This window comes from Vicugna pacos, chromosome 23, assembly GCF_048564905.1.
Source record: "Vicugna pacos chromosome 23, VicPac4, whole genome shotgun sequence".
NCBI classification, from domain to species: Eukaryota; Metazoa; Chordata; class Mammalia; order Artiodactyla; family Camelidae; genus Vicugna; species Vicugna pacos.
The window spans coordinates 38,523,294-38,544,469 of record NC_133009.1 but is presented as its reverse complement, the minus strand read 5'-3'; the positions used below and the strand labels follow the sequence as shown (position 1 = coordinate 38,544,469).

Here is a 21,176-nt window from a genome sequence, read left to right as displayed (position 1 = left end):
CGAGCGCCCGCCCTGCACAGAGAGGAAGCCCCACCCTACCTTCATCTCCTCTTCCATCTCTGACATCTTCCGCTCCAAGGCTCGCCTCTCCTGTTGGAAACAACATGATCATTGAACATCCAATGGATTCGGAAAGGAGCCCGAATGCTGGTCCTGATGCCATGGGCTAACCTCACCCAGGATGGAGCACCGCCCATCCTGACACCTGCAGGGGGGCGGCTTCCCAGGTGAGAGCCACGTTGCCTAAACCTCCTACCAGACGACTCCAAGATTCACGGGGACGCGAGTCGCCCAACAAGCAAACGGGGTCAGACTAGGGCGCTCCGAGTCCTTGCGGGAAGCTGAGCTTTCCATGAACTTTCAAATGACTGCCAGTGGCCAGGGCCTCGTGCTCTGTGTTAACACTGTCTTCCACGATGCCCTCTGAATTCCCAGGGAGCTGCTTCTCTCCTGCTGGGGAGGCAGACATCCCCGCCAACAAAGGAACAAACACTCCCCCAGTTCACCTCTTTCCTGCAACGGTCCTGCCTTAGCCGGAACCCAACAGATGGGAACAAAACACACAACTTGGTTGCTTTCCAAATTAAACAGACAACAAGAGAGATGGGAACTCACTGCAGCCCTGGGGTCAAGTCGAAGCGGGCTTATCATTGAATCTGAGTTTTCTCCACACAGACGTGCCAGCCTCCAGAGGGAGATTCTGAGTGTGGGCAAGGGGCCAGTGGCTGAACCAGGGCCCCCCTCCCCCGAGTAAGCGTAAGACTCCGGCCTCCCAGGCTTCACGTCCTAAGATCTAACTCAGCGGTCCTGCTGAGCCCTCCCTCTGTTCACAGGGCCCAAGCACTGGGGGTGGGTGAGTGTGCGCAGCCGGCTTCCGCAGGCGATGCAGGCGGCCTTCCCAGGACCCTGCCCGCCCGGGCTGGACCATGGAAGGAGCCCTGAGCTCAGAGGAGGCCAAAGGCCAGCAAGCAAACTGCCGTCCGGAGTCAGGCAGAAAGAATGTGCAGCCGAGCTGGGAGGGGACGTGGAGGACCCGCCTCTGCAGAGGAGCTTTCTCCACTGGCAGGAGGGGCGAGTCCCAGCCCTCAGGGAGGGCAGGGCCGGGGCGGGGTGCAGGCATACCCGCTTCTCCGTCTCCAGCACCGATGACCGGTCTGAGGTCTTCTCCTGTTTTTGCTGGTGCAAATGGAGAAGGACAGTTGTTACTCAGGGTGTCTCAGGCCAGGCGGCCCGTCCAGCCCAGCCTCCAGAGACAGGCGTCGGGGTAGCAGGGCCCCAGCCCGCAGGCCCCGATGGGCCGCTAAGTCTAATGTTACTGCCCTTTGACCTGCACAGGACCCACCCCTCCCCGGGACGGGGCGGCAGCAGCAGTGAACACAGTGGCAAGCACAGGCACACACACGTGCACACGTGCATCCTTCAAGGCCGACTATCCTCTCCCACCGCCCTCGCTGCCTCTCCTGCTGCCGCCTCGCAGCCCAGAGACCAAAGTGCCTTGTCTCCTGTGACAGGCGGGGGCCCAAGGGGATCTCGCCGTGCTGCTGCCTCTGCTTGGGGACGGAGGCTGCAACTTGCAGGAGGAGCTGCCAGAGCCTCCCAGGGGTCTGCTCAAGGGACCCGAATGGCTTTGAACAGAACGTTTCCATGCCTACTGTTCCCCACACTGGGCTTCCAGAGAAGGAAAGGCTTTGTTAGCATGAAAGGCTGGGACTCTGTTTCAGATCTTCCTCGATTTCTAGGACGAACTTCGCAGAGAGGCTGTAGAGATTTGGCCTCCACAGCCAAACAGCAGAGCGGCTTCAGGGAGCGACCCCTCCGGGGAGCGGAAGCGCCAGGTTCCTCCAGCCCAGTGTCCCTCCAGTCGAGGGACATGTGATGCCAGCAGAGGGGCTGTTCTCACGCCCAGGAGCAGCCCAGACATGTGTAACAGAGGCAGAAGTCGTGCTGGCGCTGGACGCCCCACACAGGAAGCCAGGCTCCTGTTCCAGGATTTCACCTTCTGTCCTCAAGGTCACGGCCGTCTGCCCTTGCACAGAAGCCCCCGTGAAGCAGGAGGGAGAGGAGAGGGCACAGTGGATGCGGGGCTCGCTCGGTCCCCAGCCTGAGAGCACGGAGCTGCGGCGACTCCCCTCGCGTCAGCTCCCGTACACAGAGCCAGTTCTGATCCGCTCCTGTGGAGCCCTGACCCTCAGGGTTCGGGGGACCCTTCACGGGGACACTGCGTCCATGTGGTGCTTGTCTCCGCGCACTGACAGGCTCCTCCCCCACCCCCGAGCAACTCCATTTTTGGTAAACTGCAGACTTGGCCGCAGCACCAGCACTTCTGCGCTTCAGTTAACTCGTATTTGGCAAAACCGAGTCTACTCCGACCACCCGGCCGAGCAGCTGAATAGGAGCCGGCGTCCCCCCTACTGACTGAAAGGCTGGTGTCGGGGGGGGGGGGGGGGGACGCACCTCAGAGGGAGAGCAGGTGGTCAGCACGCTGAGGCCCTGGGTCCCATGCCCAGCGCCTCCAATGACCCTCTAATGATCAATCAGTAAACCTGGTTGTTCCCCTCGCAAAAGGAAAGGCTGGTTTTTACCCTCAACGCCCCCAGCAGTCACCGAGGCCTCAGGCAGCACAACAGCCACCTGTCTTCCCCTGTCGCCCTCCTGGCAGAGCCGCACCTCCTCGGACCCCAGGCCCTCAGGGAAGGGCTGTCCCACTGTCCTCAAGCTTGTTGCCCGCAGGGGTCGTCTCACGAAGTCAGGCCTGGCGGCAAGAAGAGTGGTCTGTCTGGTCTTCTGCCACCAGCGCTCCAAGACGGGGCGCCCGGGGAGGTCACACATGCCTCAGGACAGAACTCTACGTCCCCACAGCGCCTCCTCCCTGGGGCTGCTGTGACTCACGGCCTCTCCTCGCGGGCTCTGGTCTGCTTACCCTCCTCCCACCACGCCCCGGCCCCCAAGGGGTGATGCGTGGAGGAGCTCGGTAGGCTCGGCAAGGACCGGTGTGTCCTCCTCACTAAGAAGCACGCAGGTTGTCCTCAACGCCTGACATTAGCACTCAGGCCGCCAGGAATGGCCCTGGACCTCTGCTTGCAGCTCTGCACTAGACCCTGAGGAGGGCCGGTCTTGACCCGCCGCCGCCCACCCCTCCTCGGTCCAGAGTGCCCCGTCCGCGTCCTGCCCTCCTCACCTGGGCCACCTTCTCAAGCTTGCATCTCACATCCGCGAGCTCCAGCTGGGCCTCCTGAAGTTTCGCCTTCAACTTCTGGTTTTCGGTCAGGGCGCCCTCGTAGAGCTGGGGGAGGGAGGGGACCGGTCACCCGCCGCTCCCAGAATTGGACCCCTAGCATCATCCCACCAGGGCCCGGGGCTTGCTACCCCCGGCCACCACGAGGGCAGACGGAGTGGTCTGGCGAGTGGAACCCACTCCCTGAACTCAGTGAATCCCAGGTGAAAGGAGCTGGACTTCACTGCGAACCTCGGGGGTCGGCCCCTCCCTCCTGGAGGGAGAACATGTGCACTGCTGGAAATGGGGCTCCCACACAGAAGGGATCTGCTTTTCAGAGCCTCCCTGCATGTGTATTGATTTTAGTCAAGTTCTGCTTAGCAAAACATAAACAAAACAAACATTTTCTTTACAGAACAGCTTCTCCCAGCACTCCAAGCAGAGTGGAGAGGAAGGTTTCTGAGTCGCCATTCCCGCGAGAGCCAAAGGGAACGGCCTCCACTCCAGACGGCCGCGGTCACGCCTCCAGGAGCACCTGACCCGTGTTCACAGGGCCTCCTTAAAAGCTCGTGTTTGTTAAAAGCATGAGTCTACCTAGCGATTCTCCCGGACTCAAACAGCATCCCTTTTACTTCCCCTTCCTCCCCGCACCTAACCCCTCCTTCCCCAACACCTCTTAGGTGTCTGCCTCTGGGCCCATTTTCGCTGCGCTGAAAACAGACGAAGGGTCTCCGTGCTTCTGTCGAGAGGTGGGGCATCTATCCCGGAGCCCCTCCCGCCTCATCAGAGCTCCGTTCACTTTCCTACACCAGGGAAAGGCCGAGCGGCGCGCATGGTGCCACCCAAGATCGCGGACGCTGCGGGCCTGACCTTCCTGTAGTCCCTGTGGCCGTCCTCCTCCACGCGGCTGGTCAGAGTGGCGAGACGGGCCTCCCGGCGCGCTCGTGCGGATGCCCGGTCACCATAAGAGTCGCTGGCCGCGGCGTTACTACCTCCTGATTCCAACCTGTGGGAGACATGTCAGAGGTAAAAACCGGCTTTGAGAACGGAGAGGGAGGGAGGAGGTGCTCAGGGAGTTCGTGCCTCTCCTACGCCCTGGCAGAAACAGGCTCCCGGCCTCACCTGGCAGCTCAGGCACGTGCTCAGAGGAGGAGGCCGGCACTTGCTAAGAGTGGGCCTTCCTTGAAAAATCAGTGGTTGGACCCTTGTGCTGACCTAAATCTTAGAGCTTTCCCAGTGAGTTCAGGGTTGAAGAGCTCCCCTCAGGAGTGCTTTTAACAGCACAAGGTTCTTGGATCTCAATGGCTCTCGGAAAGTGACTCCCGTGAACTGCCAGTGAGTCCGAACCCAGGTGGAGTCCGAGCGGAGGCCTAGGAGGAGGAAGGCAAGCGAGGGCGCCCAGGCTCCATGGCGGGGCTGCCCCGCCTGCGGGGGGCTGTCTCATCCCAGGTCACCGAGCTCGTGGGGTGGCTGGTGGTTTTCTTCCCAGGACTGTCTGGTCTTCAGTGGGAGGGCCCTTAGCTGGCTTCCTGTTTAAGTGGACAACTGCCATCCTGGTCCTCGTTTTACATTTACACACCCTGGCGTGTCTCTTTCTTTCCAGACTAACACATGGCCCACAAAACTGCCCTGTACAAACCAGCCCTGAGAGCCCTACGTCCCGAACTGGGGCGGTCTGAAGAGTTGCAGCTGCAAGCTTTGGCCCGTGGGAATTGCAGCCGGGGTGGGGGGTGGACTGAGCACTGGAAGTGGGGGGACAATTAGGATGACATGGGGTAGGGGACAAAGTTCCTAAGGACACCGAGGGCCACAGTGTTCTTACTGAGACACCAAGTCCTACAACGTTTTTCAAAACATCCTTTCCTTCTTGTCCTTTTTTTAAAAAAAATTGTATATAGAAATATCTTCATGGACTTTTGATTACAAAAGCAACACGTGCTTGCTGACAAGTTCATGAACTAGTAACAAAGTGTCCAAAACAGAAGGTGAAGGCATCCCATGTCCTGCCCAGAAGTACCCACTAGGGCGCTAAACACTGAAGGGTGAAACATGTGCTCCCACAAATAAAGTCAGACCACACACTCGCTGTCTAGCTCTGCCTCCTCGCCCACCTGCTCACGGAGACTGAGGCTTCTCACCGAGGAGGGAAAGGCAGGCTTGCCTTGTTGGAGCGGCAGTGCACCCTCGTGTTGGGTGGCTTGTGGGAGCTGGGCCCTCCGTCGATGGGCACGTACTGTTTTGAATTTCTAGCTACTATAAATAATGCTACAACGAGAAGTATTTGCTCAGCTATTTTTCCAGGATAAAATCTCGGACGTGGAACCGTTCTGTCGGGGTAAATGCACTTCAAATGCTGATACGTACTGCCCTCTAGAGAGGTCTGATCCTCTCCCACCCAACAGGAGTATCTAGATGCTGTTAATCCCAACATTCTGAAGTCCTCATGGAGGCTCCGCGTGCCGGCTGCTCATCTCAGCTTCTGAGCTGCGTACTCAGCCTTTGCCGCGCTTCTCCTCACACTGCGGGAGCGTCCTATATATAGCAGGGCTTTTAAAACCGTAGGCTGTGAAAATTTCCCCTCCACTTTACTTTTTGTCTCTGTGTATGGTGTCTTTCACTAGCAGAGATTTTAAATTTTATATAATTAGAATGCACAATTTTTACCTTTATGGTAACATGCCTGGGGTGGGTTTTCCTATGTAAAGATTGTGTTGTCTTCTACTTTGGGAGTAAAATCTTTCTTCTTAAGGAGTGCAATCCAGCTGAAATTTGGTGGGGTTTTTTTGGTTTTGTTTTGATTTTGGTTTTTTTTCTAGTGTGGTTTGAGAGAAGCATCTATTTTCCAGTCCAGCTGATGGTCCCAATGATCAATGACTGAAGGGTTCCTTCCCTGGAGCTGGAAACTCACATGACTTCTCGGGCTTTCTACTGTGTTCCAACAATCTCTGTTCTCACTGTTTTAACCACTACAGTTTTACTGCATATTTTGATGTCTGTAGGGACATTTCCCTTCATAAATGGCCACTGTAACATAACAGTCCACAAAAAATTAACTATACCAAAGCACCCCCCTCCACCAATTTTGCAAAACGGATTTTCTGCTGGGTTAGGTGGAAACTGTATTTCACCTCAGCTGGTGCCTGGCAAGAGGGTGAGCAAAGGAAGAAAGCACGCACGTCTGTGAATTTACATTCGATTAGTGCTGAGACCGTCTGTCCTCTGCTCTGCTGTCCTGTAACTACACCTCCCGTCTCGCCAGCTTCTGCCTCAAGGGCTGCAGAAAGCGGGGAGTCAACGTTCCAGCCCCGCAGTCTCTACAATCCTATCCTGCAGGAAGGCGAGGTCTGCGCCCCGAGCATTAGGTGAAAAATCAGACGATCCTTCCCCCAACTCGGACATGCTCCTTTAACTTCAGCAGCTGCAGTTCTTTCAGCCAGTTAATACTGCGCACTGCCAGGAACGGGGAGTCCCCACCAGGAACGGGGAGTCACCGCCGGGAACAGGGAGTCACTGCCGGGAACAGGTTGGTCCGCTGTTATGTGACACGCCCACCTCTGCCGTGAAGTGCTCCGGCACCAGCAGGTCAGGCCCCGCCTCTTGTCTGCTCTGAGGACCTGCCTGGACCCCTTCCTAGCACTTACAACATTACCTTCTCCCCAGTGGTCTGGGTGCCGACTGGAGGTGAGGACAGCGTCTCACTGAGAGCGCAGTGCCTGGTCCAGAGCTCAGGGAGGGGGACCTGGGGGCGGGAGCTGAGTGCACAGCACTGCACGCCTTCGGGTGGGAGATGTGCAGCCTGAGTGTGGTGGCGGCTGCGGGATGAGAGGGGAAGTGGGACGCGACGGGCTCCGTGACGCTGAGTGCGGGCGGACATGCACTGCCCGAGCACAAGCATGCACGCGGGGGGTTCTTACCTAGAGAGCCTCTCATGCTGGAGAAAGGAGACAGACGGACAAACAGACAGACAAAAAATCAGCGTTAGCAAGGGACTGGACTCATCATTCCACTTATAAATGAACTTCTCAAATCCAGTTGCAACCTCACGGCTGGAAACGTTTAAGGAAAGCAGCTGAAGGCCCTGAGCGGCGCACTCCCGCGTCCTGGGCCCACGAGACCCGAGCCTCTGGGGGTGTCTTTTTAGACTGGACTCAGCAACGTAAGGTGATCAAAAACGGCTCCCCGTCCCGAAATCAAACTGCCCTCGTGCCCTGGGAGAGACTGGGTGCCTGTGTGACCTTCCTGGTCTTGACGTCCACTCCACGATGGCCCCTCAGCTGCAGCCCCGCCCCGCCCAGAGCGCAGTGAGGGGAAGAGGGCGGGGCAGGGTCCCATCCGAGTCCCCGGGAGGTCGGTCAAAAACAAGAAACAAGGAGGCAGCCTGAGGTCCCAGAAGGGGTTTCACAGGTCTGGACGGTGATGCATGACCTACAGTCACTGCAAACAACGGTGACTACGTCTGCTTTACATTCACTACCAATCGTATACAACCTTCACCCTCTTATCCACACTGTTTTTACAAATAAAAACTCAATTGATTTGAATGTATTTACTTCTTTCTCTTTTCAGGTTTTAACTACAAATCCCCAAGAACAGACAAGAAGGAAGAGGAGAAACCAAGGGTGGACGACCTCTGGGGGCCCCAGGGACAGTGTGTGTGGACATGTCACATGCATGACAGCCCCACGCCTCAGGTGGCTTAAGAGCCGGGGGACAGCACCACAGCCCAAGGGACGGACCCCCCCCACACACAGAAGCACACACACCACACACACCTACACCCACTTTTAAAAACACGCTGTTGTGAGAGGCTTCCCTAAAATTCCCTCATCTGTGACTGGGACACTATCTTCTTGCCGGTTACACCCTCAGTGCCGGCAGGGCCAGAAGGTGACAAGTGCTGGAGAGACATGGACCCGAATGGCTCCTGGTCCCGGGAGCTGTGTGATGTCTGATGGCGGGGGCCTGGGCTGCAGCTTCTGCTCTGACATCTTCTCGCCATGCGACCTTGGGCGCACGACCACACGCTCTATGGGGAACCTCAGGTGACAGTAGGGAGGGGGATGTCCTTCCTGCCCCCCACTTTCCAGCCGTGGAAGCATCACTGGCTGCTGGTGTGGGTGCGAGTGAGTTAGCTCAGGATCTTTGGGCGGGGACTGGGCTCACAGTCACCCAAACCAAAGGACGACCTCAGGGATCTTGGCTCTCGCCACTTCTGGGCAGCACAGCCTTTCCCAACTGCTCACCCACGCGGGAGAACCGTCCTGGACAGGCTCTCCCAGACCTGGAACACGGCCTGCATCCCACTAGGCCTCCAGCCTGTGGCATGGTTTCCTTCTCCCGCGAAGCGCAGGCCTGCGGGAAGCGGGGTGCAGACCAGGCCCGAAGGCCGACAGAGCACCTGTGCCTGACCTGCAGGCTCTCCCAGAAGGTGCCTAAACTCCTCCCTGAGAGTCTCTTCGTTGGGGGACTCAGCCACGTCGCCAGCTCCACGTCCTGCTGTGTGGACCCTGAAAGCCGCCTCTACAGGGAAGAGATGCCCTCTGCCCACTTCTGCCAGATGCCAAGCTCGGCCATGGCACACGCGCTCACTCCCGGGCTGACTCCACGAGTGGGGTCTGGACCAGCCCTGCTTGTCTGGAGCCGCGGACACCCCGTCTCAGGCAGGATCATGTTCTGCACGGCCTCTGCTGAAGGAGCCGATGCGACATGGGGACAGTACAGACTTAGAAGTGCAGAGCACAGGTAAGCACTGCCACCCAGCACTCAAGCAGCTCCCAGGCTCCCCCGGGACAGGAAAGGGCAGGCCACAGAGGGCTTCCTCGGGCGCCGGCCTGTGGGGAGAGGTGTGTACGCGGTGCTCGAACCTGCACCGGCACAGCAGGGGGCGCGGAGACACACCGAGGGGCCCAGGACACACTCCTGCTCCTCCTGGCAGAGTGACCGCAGGCCATCAGTCTGCTGTCTGGTGTCTTCAGTCGTCTTACTAGTCGTGTCATCGGTTTCTTTTGGGGTGAACGTTTGTTGAGAGGTGTGGTGATGAAGGATCCAGAGATAAGACAGTGCCCATCACCAGACCGAGGCAGCCCTCGGTCCTTGCTCACTACTTCCAGCCCCACCCCACCAAGCTTTCCCCTGACTCTTGGAGCTTCTGGAGCCCTTGGGCCTCACACTGCTGACTTCAAAGGCCAGCCTGAGCTACTTTCCGAGAAGGTCTCTGCCCGAGCAGGAGAGGGGAGCTGGACCTCACAGGAGGGGTGGGTGCTGCCGAGGTGACACAGGCCCTGTGACGCACACGGTGTTGTTTCAGAGAAGGAAGATGCTGGGATTTCTAAAGGAGAGGAAGTTCTCATTCTAACAGGAGTCAGCTAAGAAAAATGCTCTTAGAGGCTGGAAGGCAGGCTGGGGTTTAGGACCCAGCTCTCTCCGGTGTTTGGATCGTGCTTCCAGAAACACCCGCTTTGCTTGGCTTCTTGATGCCCTTGATAACCCACTGTTCCATGAAAACACTGCTCAGGTTCAGGCAGAGAGAAGAGTTAGGGCTCATGGGTAAAAGGCACAGAGCTGCTGGACTGGTGACACTTAACTTCAGCTCTTCCCCTCCCCCCGCCCCGCTGTCACTCACACTACGCATGGCTTGCTGTGACCTGGACACGCGTCTCACTCCATAAAGCGGGCTGCCGTCCCCGTAGGGAGACTATCGAGTGGGTGCGCAGGGCAGGAGGTGAGGCAGGGGCTTGCCTGAGGGTCTGCGGGCCAGCAATGAGTGAGCACTTGAGGCCAGGGCCTCTCACGGGGTCCCCCAGGGACACGTGGGCAGGTCAGCGGAGTGGCAGCAGTGCGGTGTCCTGGAGGCCAGACTGCAGGCCCCTCCTGCCCCCGTCGGGGAGTGACCCCATCTTTGCGGGCAAGCTCTCTCAGCACGGAGCAGCTCCTCTCACTCTGCTCTGGAAGCCGGGTCTGGACGGCTCGCCCTCATTTATCTTAGAGAAGGTGAGCGTTCTGTCTGCCATGCGGCTGACGCACAAGGGAGACACGGCCTCTGCTCCGGGGGTCTCAGGAGGAAGCTCTGCTGCTCCACCTGCACCTGAAGACGACAGATGAGGCCACCAGGGCGGGACCCCCTGCTGAGCCTGAACCAGACGACAGCTGCTCAGAGAGGGAGTTACTCCACAGCCCGTGTGGCCCAGCCAGGGGCCGTGGACACTGTGCACGGGGCTGGAGCAGCAGGGACTGGAAGTTGCTCAGAAAGCAGAAGAGAAGACGGAAGGATGAGCAGCCAGACAGACCGCAGTTTAAGGTGCGCCAGGCTGACAAGCGGCTCCTTGCCGTCGTCCCTCCTGAGGTCCCCCACGACACCCCGCCGGCTGGGCCTGCTCCTGGCAAAGGGCCGGAGTGCAGATGGCCGCTCACTCAGACGGCGCAGCCAGTCTGACCGCGAGTTGCGCCGGGCTCGCAGAGCACCACAGACCCGCTCAGGGAAAGCCCCACGAAAGCCCGTAACTTGATGCTACTGGGAGCTCAGGAAGGCGCATAATTAAAGCCGAACTCTTGTGACCAAGTCTGAAATCAAGCCGTGGCTCCGGAGAGCTGGGCCCACCGAGGGCCGGAGCGCATCACGGGTCAGCGCTGACGGAACCAGCTCCAAGGGCTCCCTGGGCTCAGGTTGCGACCGCAGTGACGGGAACGGCCCCGAAGGGCCGAGCGGAGGGAGCGTCCCGTCTTGTTCTCCACACCCCAGCCTCGCCCTCCCGCCCCGGAAGGGGCTGGGGTCGTGGCCCTGGAAGACCTGCAGGGACGGGAAAGCACTTCTGAGTCTAAGAACCACCCCCTTGGGGCATCTCAGAGACACGGCTGCTGGGCCTTCTACCTCTGAGGAGGAGCACCTGCCGCGGCTCTGACGGCGGGGGTCTCGGGGGACGGAAGGCTCCTTCTGAGGCTGCACTTCCAGGAACATGTCGGGGGTCCTGAATGATCTGGATGTGCACATGGGGAGTGTGGAATAAACTAAAGGTTGACACAAAGATGTGGCCGAGGGACAGTGACGACGAGGCCTGGCCCAGCACCCCCATCTGAAAAGGCAGCACCCCCTTAAGAGCACCAGGTCCTCCCTAGACACCCTCCACTCTCTAGACACCCCTGCCCCCCCACACCCGCTGCCCCTTCGGTCGTCGGCCCAGCAAGCTCTCGGCTCTCAGGGCTGCCTGGTTACATCAGGCCCAGCGGGAAGCATCGCACTGCGTTTACACACCCTGGGGGTCGGGCCAGAACTCCGTGGGGGAGCAGGTCGGGAATTCTTGCCAGCACGAGGGTCCCCTCAAAACCACGGTCTAGTTTATCCACAAACCCCTCAAAGTAAGAGACACCCACGGCACACGGCCAGGCAGCTGCGGCCAAGTGGGTACTAGGCTGAGTCAGAGCAACGCTGAGGGCGCGGCCCCTGCTGGGGAGTGAGCGTCCGCTGGGCAACGGCCAGAGGGCCCCTCCAGGCCCAGTGAAAGTAGTGAACCACATCCAACTTCATCTTATCTCACTCCTCAGTGTGTCTCTACCAAGAACTCAGCACACGTGGAACAAAAACAGGAAAGGTCAAGAGACACAGCACGTAACTTGGGTTACACTGTAAACACCCCCAGAACCTCACTGCCAGCTGGTGGCCTGGCGGGGCAGGTGCGAACGGACACAGCAACGCCACTGCGCCTGCTCCGGTCCATCTCACTCCACCTCACACGGCAGGGGACCCATGCTTCTCTGCGTCCACGGACCGTGCCGCCTGGACGTCCCTGGGAGCACACCCCCCGTCCTCCGTGCGGTCCGCGCCTCCTCGTGGGTTTTCCAGCTCCTGAGGAGCGTCTGTGTCTTTTGAAACTCACACAACACATACTTACTGCAGAAGGAAAGACACAAATACACTAGGGCTTCCCTACAACGTCCAAGGCAAGCCCACAAAGCCACGTGCGGACTTGGTCCCGAGCCCGGCGACAGAACCAAGGAGACCGCACTGCCCCACACGTGGGCACCGGCACGGGGCCGCGCTTCCCGCGTGTCCTGCCTGCTCTCACATTCCCACAGCTCAGCATTTAGGTCCACACGGTGTGCAGGCCCCATGAAGTAAACTCACGCGGATGATTCAGAACACAGGCTCAGAGCGCGTGGCAAAAGCGGCCTGACTGCTGGCCCTGAGGGCCATGCACACAGGGAAGCAGCCACCAGCCCCGCACCGACCAGCCCTCCCAGGCAGTCACTGACCACCGGTACACCTCTTCTGCGCCGAGCTCCCAGGTCCGCAGCCTGCAAAGAGGTGGGTTTTTTTTTTTTACATGGTAAACATCACTGTCCAGCAGCCAACTTGGGTAGCAATTATTTTAATTTTATTAGCAATAGGTTATGAATCAAAACCCTTGCAAAGGGGTTCGTGGGGCTCCCTGGACCTCACATCTCAAGAGCAAGTAAATGCTCAGAACTAACAGAGGAAAACTTTTACCTCTAAGTAGGTTCCACACAAAGTTAGGGACTTGTTCTGTTCTCTTTCTTTCCTCTTTCCGCTGCTAAAGAAACCCCAATGCTGACGCACGTCCTTCCCAGCCCCCAACATGTCACTGACTGCAGCCACCAGCAGCCTGCGAGGCCCGCAGAAGGCGGCACGGCCGCCCCTCCCACGCCCCAGGCAGGAGCAGAGGGCAGAGCCGGGCCACGGCATCCCCAGCGTGCCCACTCTGTGAGGGGTCTCAGGGGGCAGAGGGGACACTGCCGCCAGGTCTCAAAGAGCCCCGCCTCAGGGAGGAAGATGCAGAGTGACGAGCCGAGTGTGACCACATGCAGACGGTCCGGACACTCAGTCTGCGCAAGGGGCGACCAGGAGAGAGACCAGCGCCGACAGAAGGTCCTGATTCGGCTTCCTGGAGGCGTGACCCACGGCGGCACCAGCCTGAAATGGGGGTTGAGAAGACCTGCCCCGGGTGACCACGAGACCCTGGCTCGAGGTCGAGTCTTCAGACGCGGGATCTTTGGGTCTGGGGGTTAAATTTTGCCCCTAGAGCAAAACAGGTGTTTTAAAAGCGTAGCTCTTTGGGAGAGGGGACACATGTGCAGAATGCTTGGTTTTGGGGGTGAGAAGGGTCCCTCAGTTAGAAACACCTCAGAAATTCAGGCTCTTCTAATTCAGGACTTTGACAGGTTCTGAGTTCAAGCGCACCTTCGTACCATCTGCTTGAAATTATTTTACAAGTAAATTACCAGCAGAAAAAAGATAAGAGAAAGGCCTTACTTAAAGCACCTGTGTTTGACCACCGACAGATGGCTTCAGAGTACTGCTTCTGCCCAAGGCACTCACCGAAAGCAGTCTTAGACCACAGCCTTCAAGGCTACAGCACACCTTCTCTCCTGAGCAAGTTTTAACACAGGTGATTAAAAATAACAAAAAATACACCTATTTTAAAGTGATGTGAAATTCCAACTTTAACTTGACTCACTTCTTCCTAAACTACTCTGAGGTTTTTCCTCCTTTCTCGAAACAGGTTTCATTATCACCATCTCTCTTCAAGTAGACTCAACGGCCAGGGATATTAGCAACGATCTGGGAGCTGCTTAACGAGACAGCAGTCACCCTGCACTGGCTCCACAGCTCACTGCTGGCCCCGCACCGGCTTGTTACGTGATCACAGGGAAGGCCTGGCTTCCCCCTGCTTCAGTGTCCTCCGTAAACTGGGTGTGCAAGGCTCTCAGAAGCCCTGAGTGGGACCGCAGGTGCAGGGCCTTGCCCAGCACACACCACACAAGCTCCGGTCTCTGTCCCCTTGGCCAGGCTGGGGCTTGCCGGCTACCGGGGGAGCGAAACGAGCAAACGCTCACACTCACGTAAAGGGTTTTGATTATTTCTAGGTTGGATTCCCAGGCTAATTCCTACTCACCCTGTGTAACCTACAGACATGTGAGGCTGTTGTTTTACTGAACAGCCATGTCTCTCCCAGATAACCAACTGCATGTGGCTGATTTCAGACCCACAGAAACAGGCCGGGGCCAGAGTCCAGATGCGTTTCCAGTGTCTTCACCTCACCATCCTCTCGGTGGGACCCTGCTGCTCTGTGTCGCCAAGGCAGGCGGCTGGGCTCTGGGCTGTGATGGGAACAGAGCCCAGTGTGGACCAGCCACCGCCCAGCGTGCAGCAGCACAGACCAGAAAGAGGAACAGAGCTCCGACTGTGACCTCAACCCCCTGGCTGCGACCCACGCACCGTGAGACTGAGCGGAAGGGAGAATCAAAGCTGAGTAAGCTGGGAGCCTTGCCACAAGTGGAACCGCAGCCCGCTGGCAGCACTGGCGATGCGCCGAAAACCCCCAGCCCAGATGCCCCTGAGCCGACCCGACGTCTCCGGACTCTCTGGGACGCATCCCTGTAACCCAAAGGTCACCACAGCACCCGCAGGCAGACAGCAAGGGGCATGGCCCTCGTCTTCTCGCACACGGGTCTGGTGTCACCGCGGAGGAAAAGGCTGGGAGAGTCAGGCCCCGCCATCTGCTTGCTGTTACCTCCCGACACCTGCTCCCTAGACGAGCCTGGCACCCCATGGCTTTAGTCATAAACACCGGTGTGCTCAGCTCCCACCTTTCTCCCCGGCTTCAGACCAGCTACTTTCTGGGTGCCACTATCTGAACATTCCCAAGCACCTCGGCGTCAGCTCACCCCCAGTGAGGCCACCGCCTCACGCACACCCCCGCCCTCCACGTCCGCCCGAAGCTGCCAACTGCCACCTTCTGCCAATCACCTAGACTTGGGACCCACTGTCACCGCTGACTCTGCCCCCCTCCGCCCCCAGCAGCCCTTTCCACTGCTCCAAATCCTGCCAGCTCTTCTTCTAAGCAGCAGGATGCTGTCTGCCTGCTGGAGAACACCCCTGTTCAGGCCCTGTCACTTCCCACCAGAGGCCCGACCTTCCACCCCCAGCCACCACGATCCACACGGCCCAGGAGATTCTCTTGTGAGCAGCTCTGGTCACAGCGCCTTGACTCCAACCTTCCAGCCCTGCACCTATGGGGCAACTCTGCAGAGCCTAGAGGGACACCCCGTGGCCTGGCCCGTGCCTCCGCCTCTACGTCCTGCCTCACGCCAAAAGGGCCCTCTGCCCACGCTGGTCTGCAGCTCTCCACGTGGGGCACACGTGCTCACGCTTTCCTCCTTTGTTGTGCACGGCTCACGCCCACCCCACTGTGCTTTCCACTAGCTGAGCACCTCCCACTCAGCTCACCTCCCACAACAAAGCACCTTTATTAGGCGGTTTACCTCCCTTCACCATAATCCTTGATTTTCTTTTTTATTTCCCCAATGAGACTATCAGTCGTTGCAGGCAGGGACTGTGTCCTTCCTGGGACACTAATTGTGGGCGGGTAGGTGGCTTTGATAAACCACTCACGGTGGGACCAGTGTCCCTGGTCAGCGGACGCGTCTCTTCCACGGCTCAGCCGGTCCGGAATCTACCAGGACGCGTGTAACGCGCCCAGGGCTGCTTTCCTGCTGCAGGTTCGACCACTCCAGCTTCTGAGGAAGATTCTTTGGGCTGAAGAGTTACTGCTTGCTGGCTTTTCTTGAGTGGAATTGGAAAACAAAACCAAACCCAATACACTGGTGGTTTAATTAGAGGGAAAAATGGTTAACAGATTGCACCCTTAATCAGCATCATTCACCCAGACCAACGTTTCTCACCCCGTGACGAGGGATTAGAAAGTGCAGTGAAACACGGACTCCAGCTTGGCAGTGCCCGGATGCAGGAGGAGAGGCGCGGAGGAGGAAACAATGCACGGAAGGGCTGCGTGGTGCTGGCCACGGGCGCACACCCAGGCTGCGCAAGGCAGTGTCCCCGACACCCGGGCACCCGCGGCCTGGGGGCGGGAGCTGCCCACAGCCCCCCCGAGGGCAGCCCCCGCCCTGCTGCTCACCAGAGGCGCTCTCCTCAGCTCAGAGCTGGTCACCCGGCTGGGCCGGCTGATCAGCTGTTCCCCTACGACGTAGCGGCCGGGGTGAGGAGCGCTACGTAAGGCCTGCACTTTGTGCGGAGTCGGCTGGAAGGAGCAGCAATCCAGGCTAAGCGGGAACAGCGCTACTGCTCTGGGTTTACAGACGCAGGTCAAATCCTACCGTCACAAACACCAACCGATCCAGCGAAAATCTGTCCAATTAAAAGGTTCCCAGGCTTCAGCTGACGGCCCACTTACTTCAGGACCATCTAGCACAGCAAATGCCGGCGAAGCACCACAAGGTGGACACTGCCAAGTACGTTATCATCTCTGGATGAGCCCCACACTGAAGAGCAAGTAACCATGCGAGAACACTGACCGGAGATTGCCTGGTTGTTGCTTTCAAGGTGATTTAAAAATACTGAAGTATCTAAACTGGCTGGTTTTTAAGTTAATAAAATTTATAAACTTGAGACCCAGCAGCGTACACAATGATTAAGAAGCAAGAAAGGGCTGGAGGTGTCTGATGTATCTGCAGTTCAGAATTACTGCTTTTTCAGTTGGAAAATCTACATCGAAAGGAAGCTCTGGTACTAACTGTGTGGACGTGGGACCTCGTGTGGTTGCTTCGCAGGGAGACGGGGCTGAGCTCTAAAATCTCAGGAGTAAACACCCGGCGGGGCCCACCGGCCTTGAGCGTGGGCCCCAAGTTGCTCTGCTTCCCTGGGTACGAACTCAGAGGGGAACAGAGCTGTCTGCCGCTCAGGGAGCCCCAGTTTTCAGAGAAAAGAGAGATGCCCAACTAGTGTGAACCTAGTGTGAAAGCCAAAAGGATTGTTTAAAAAGAATTACTTCACTATTCAGCGTCAAAAGAGACCAGCTCTCGTGGGGCAAGGGTGGGGTGCCGAGAGGAGGGCGCTGGGTGATTTCCTCACGGAGTTTTAGCAGACGTGTTAGTAGCAGAGACTTGTGTCCAGAGAATGGAAAGTGTTACTTTTAAAACACAAACTAGAGGAAGTAAACAAACCCTTGGCTGCTGAGGACACGCACCATCTTCCGCATGGAAGTGCTCTTCCTTTGGGAGGACAGCAGTTGCACAATCCCTGGGCAAACCCTGGATTCTTATGTTACTTAGAAAGGGTCACAGTTTTACCGAGGACAGAAATACTGAGTTACATAACACTGGAAGCATCAGATGCTCCTGGGAGCTCAAAAGCAGGGTAAGATAGTTTCAGTTTCTAGCTACTGAAAAATCCCCCTACACTTCCTTCCTCAAGTTAAAACTGACACGAATGCACCGCGGTTCACAGGCCTCCTGAACGTCTGACCAGGAGGAAGGTGTCCAGAACGTTCCCCCCATGTGAATGTTACTTTAAAACTCCCTTGGAGGACGTTCTCCTTATATGGAAGCGTTGGGTACTTGGCCCTTCTACCAACGCCCAGGAGAATCACAAGCTGCGTCCCCCGGCCGGAGCTTCTGGTGCTCTGACGCGGAGAACGCGGTGTGGCGGCTGCGCTCTGGGTCCCAGTGCGGAGGACGGCTGTGCAGGGGTCACACACGTCCGGGTGGGGAGAGAAGAGCTGCTCCCACAGCCGGTTCCCAGCGCCTTTGCTGAGGGAGGTGCAGGTGTCCCTGCCTCTCCAGGCTCCGAGGTCCAGGCGTGTGGGGTTCGGGGGGAGCCAGGCTGCAGACCCAGCCTCCCTCCCTGCAACTGCAAGTCCCCACGTCCCGACCTGAGATTTTGAGCCACCTAAGCTCTTAACTGTCACTTTGAGCCCAGCATGTCCTCAGTGTGCAGAGGTACTCGGGTGTGCTCCCGTGTAGCCGGCGGGTGTGGACAGACCAGCTCTGCCCTCACGGCTGAGCTGGAGAGTGAGCACTTCTCTGCGTCCCTGTTCCCTCCCTAGCGGCCCGGGGATGGCGGTGCTGCACTGGACACAGTGCCCGTGCTGTTGTGTGCGTCAGGCTGTTCAGAACACGGCCCGCTGATGCCTGTGCAACAGGGGAGGCACTGACCCCCACCCGCCTTTAAGCAGCATCAGAGGCAGCACAGTGTGGCCAGACCACGCTTGCAGCCCGAGGGCACGCCAGTGCCAACAGCCCCCCAGCGAGCTGTGTGTGTCTGTCACTCTGACACCCACTGGATCCCGAGAACATGAGGCCTAACCCCTTGGGCACAGACTCAGGCTGTCTGGACGCTGATGGCCACTGACAGCACTGTGGCGGGAGCCTGCACCACTGACCACTGGGGCCAGGAAGCCATCTCTCCTTCAAGCCTTCCGTGTTTTGGTTCCCATAATCCAAGTTCTCAAGCTCTCTCCCACGGCAGCCTCTGTCTAAGGTCAGGGGCTGGGGTGGTGGAAGGAGGGTGGGTGGCAGCTATGAGGACTGAGGTGAGAGGCAGGAGCCACTCTACAAAAGGCGCAGGCCCAACAGGAAGAGAAAAGGGTGTCACGCGCTGACCGGAGCCATGCTATGCTGGGAAAGGCTCCTCACACCAAAAGGTGCCATGGGTCTGACGGGAAATGCTGGCCCCGCCTGGGCCCGGGCCCGACAGCACCACACGTACCAGCAGCCGCAGGGAGGCTCACGGCTCTGCAGGGAAGGGCGGCACCAGGCCACGTGCTGTAGAAACAAACGCCTGCGCTCGGCGGTGGTGACGCTCCCAGGGCCTCTCCTGGCCTCGCACAGAAGACGGATGAACAACACCGCTTTATAGAAAGACCTCCTATATTCTGGGGAGTAAACACCTCTGGCTGAGGCCCCAGGCCAACACTCCACACACCAAATGGACCCCACGGTCATTTGCACACTGGGGATGGACACACAAGGACTCAACAGAGCACAGCACGCCGTTTTGGTTTCCCCTCCTAATAAGGGACCGTGACCTGCCTCTTCCCGCACACGAGCAGACACCCGGCCACTCGCCTGCTCCAGCACGCCGCGGGCGGGTTACCGGCCTCCCTCCCATGGAGGAACCCGGCGTAGCCACTCGCAGTCAGCAGAGAAAGCAGGGAGAAGCCTCCAGTAGACCTGCCTGGGACGGGAGCGCCTCCCCAGCGCTGCCAGCAGCCAGGAGCTGTCGTCTCTTCGGCTTCTTCAACACGGAACTTCCCCTGGGCCCTGAGGAGCAGGACCCATGTCCGGGACTCCTGCCCATTTCGCTCTCTCTCCCTCGCTCACCCTCAGACACGGTCAGGGCACACGCAGACCGCGCACAGCACTGGAGTTAGTGACAGCCTCCCAGCCACTGGGAGACTCCTCTCCTAAAACCTGGTTCTGACCCACAAGCACAGGAAAGGGAGCAGCTAAGAAGCCCCAGAGACCAAGAGAAGCCAGGAAGACCCCAACGAGGGCGCCGGGCGCACTGCGAGCAGCTGACAAGTGAGGGCCGCAGGGCAGAGACTGCGTCCGAAGGCCAGGCGCCTCGACCCGAGCCCCACAGCGCGCCCACGGCCCTGCCCGGCCCCCCAGGCGCCTCGACCCGAGCCCCACAGCGCGCCCATGGCCCTGCCCGGCCCCCAGGCTCCCACACCCCCACCTGACCTGACCCTGCACAAACGCGAGCTGCTTACTCGGAGAGTCCTGGCGGTTGGGGAGGGAGGTGCGGGGGGCAAGTCTGGCTGCGACTTCCTGCTCCGAGGGAGCTCCTTGCTTCGGGTGTACAGAGAGGACATGGCTCCCCGGAGGCAGACAGGCGTGGCCCTGGAGATCGTTTCACAGAACTGCGCCTCTGAGCTGCGGCAGGACGGCTCTGGACGCGGCTGAGGAAGGACCCAGCCCCGTGAACGGCAGCCCAGTCGCTGGCGTTGGAGGTGCTGGGTTCGGGGCTGCTGGGCCACCCGCGGGGCTTCTCCCAAGAGGGCACCTCCTACCGAGACCTGCTCCCTGAGAGAACCCGAGTCTAGGTTCCCGAGACACCAGACCACGTCCCAGGGGACGAGCCTGAGAGCAGCTCCCGTGTCTTTGTCCAGGAGAAAGAGACACACAGCCACCTCTGAGCTGGACTCCTGGGCTGGACGCGCTTGGAGCTGCCCCTGTGACCAACTGCTGTGATACGTTCAGGCTAAACAGCGTGCAAAACAAAACCTAAAAGCTACAAATAAGGAACCAAGAGCGGAGGAGAGAGAAGGAGCTCGAGGAAGTGCACCCCGTCCCCCGGACCCGGCTGCTCTCACACACAAGCACGCACAGGCACACGCCCCCCGCCCCTTTCTGACATTCCAAATCCTATTTGCTCAGCGAGGAATGCTGGACAGCCGCCAAGGGCAGAGATTCACTTTCCACTCAGAGTCTGAGTTGGGGCTGCCACTTGCAGGAGGAGAAGATGGCCTGCCTGCTTGTGGAGACAAAGTGGCCTCCAGGGACAAAGCCCACCAGCCCGCAGTGCCCAACGCCTCAGCTGGCTTCTCAGGGCACTTCTCCAATCGTGAGAACAGGGTTTTCGGAGGTTTTCAACATCTGGAGCCCTTACGTCCCAAAGCCCAGACAGACACATCAGTCAAGCACCTTCAGGGCTCTGACATCTGGATTCCCGCTCATGGTGGAGCCCCTGCCAGAGAGGAGGAGGCTCCCCGAACCCGAGCCCGGTGCAGCTCTGGGTGCGCAGCTTGGCAGAGGTTTACAAAAGGCCAGGTCAGGGGTCAGGATTGGGGGAGAGAAGGGTCAGAAATGAGGGAGAAACAGAGGCCGTGCACAGGGGAGCCACCGGCTGGGGGAATGGTCACCCACAGGGAAATCCAGAGTTAAAAAGACAGGAATTGATCTGCTTGGTGTTGGAGGAGCCTGGATTTGGCCTTGAAACATCTTGAGTTTAGCGCTCTGCACTGGGCATGGCCGCCCGCCCAGATCTCTGGTCTGAGGCTCTGAGCCGATGGGCTGACCACGTCACTGGGCTCGTGGGAGCTTCCCGCCCTCCTTCCCCATGGGTGTCGGTGTCTCTGCCTGTAAGTCCTCCCAGCATACTTTCCCTCTAGTCGTCCTGACGTCTTCTTTGTTCTTATGACCAATATTA

General features: G+C 58.7%; 1 protein-coding gene across 19 annotated transcripts in view; it reads right to left on the bottom strand.

The window, feature by feature from the left end:
- Positions 1-21,176, bottom strand: part of PPP1R12B (protein phosphatase 1 regulatory subunit 12B) — a 140,334-nt gene that overhangs the window by 22,301 nt on the left and 96,857 nt on the right. For 13 of the 19 annotated variants that reach the window (XR_012063674.1, XR_012063673.1, XR_012063672.1 and 10 more), the window contains 5 exons: positions 7,129-7,145; positions 4,085-4,220; positions 3,179-3,283; positions 1,123-1,176; positions 40-90 (listed from right to left, as the gene is read on the bottom strand). Coding sequence is in view for 15 of the 19 variants with exons in the window: in XM_072948852.1 (XP_072804953.1) it covers positions 40-90; positions 1,123-1,176; positions 3,179-3,283; positions 4,085-4,220; positions 7,129-7,145 (363 nt within the window). In the remaining 4 variants the exon portion in view is untranslated. Of the gene's footprint in view, positions 1-39; positions 91-1,122; positions 1,177-3,178; positions 3,284-4,084; positions 4,221-7,128; positions 7,146-12,572; positions 13,140-15,507; positions 16,374-21,176 lie in introns of those variants that run through there. The other 6 variants (XR_012063675.1, XM_072948863.1, XM_072948859.1 and 3 more) reach the window with 6 other exon arrangements.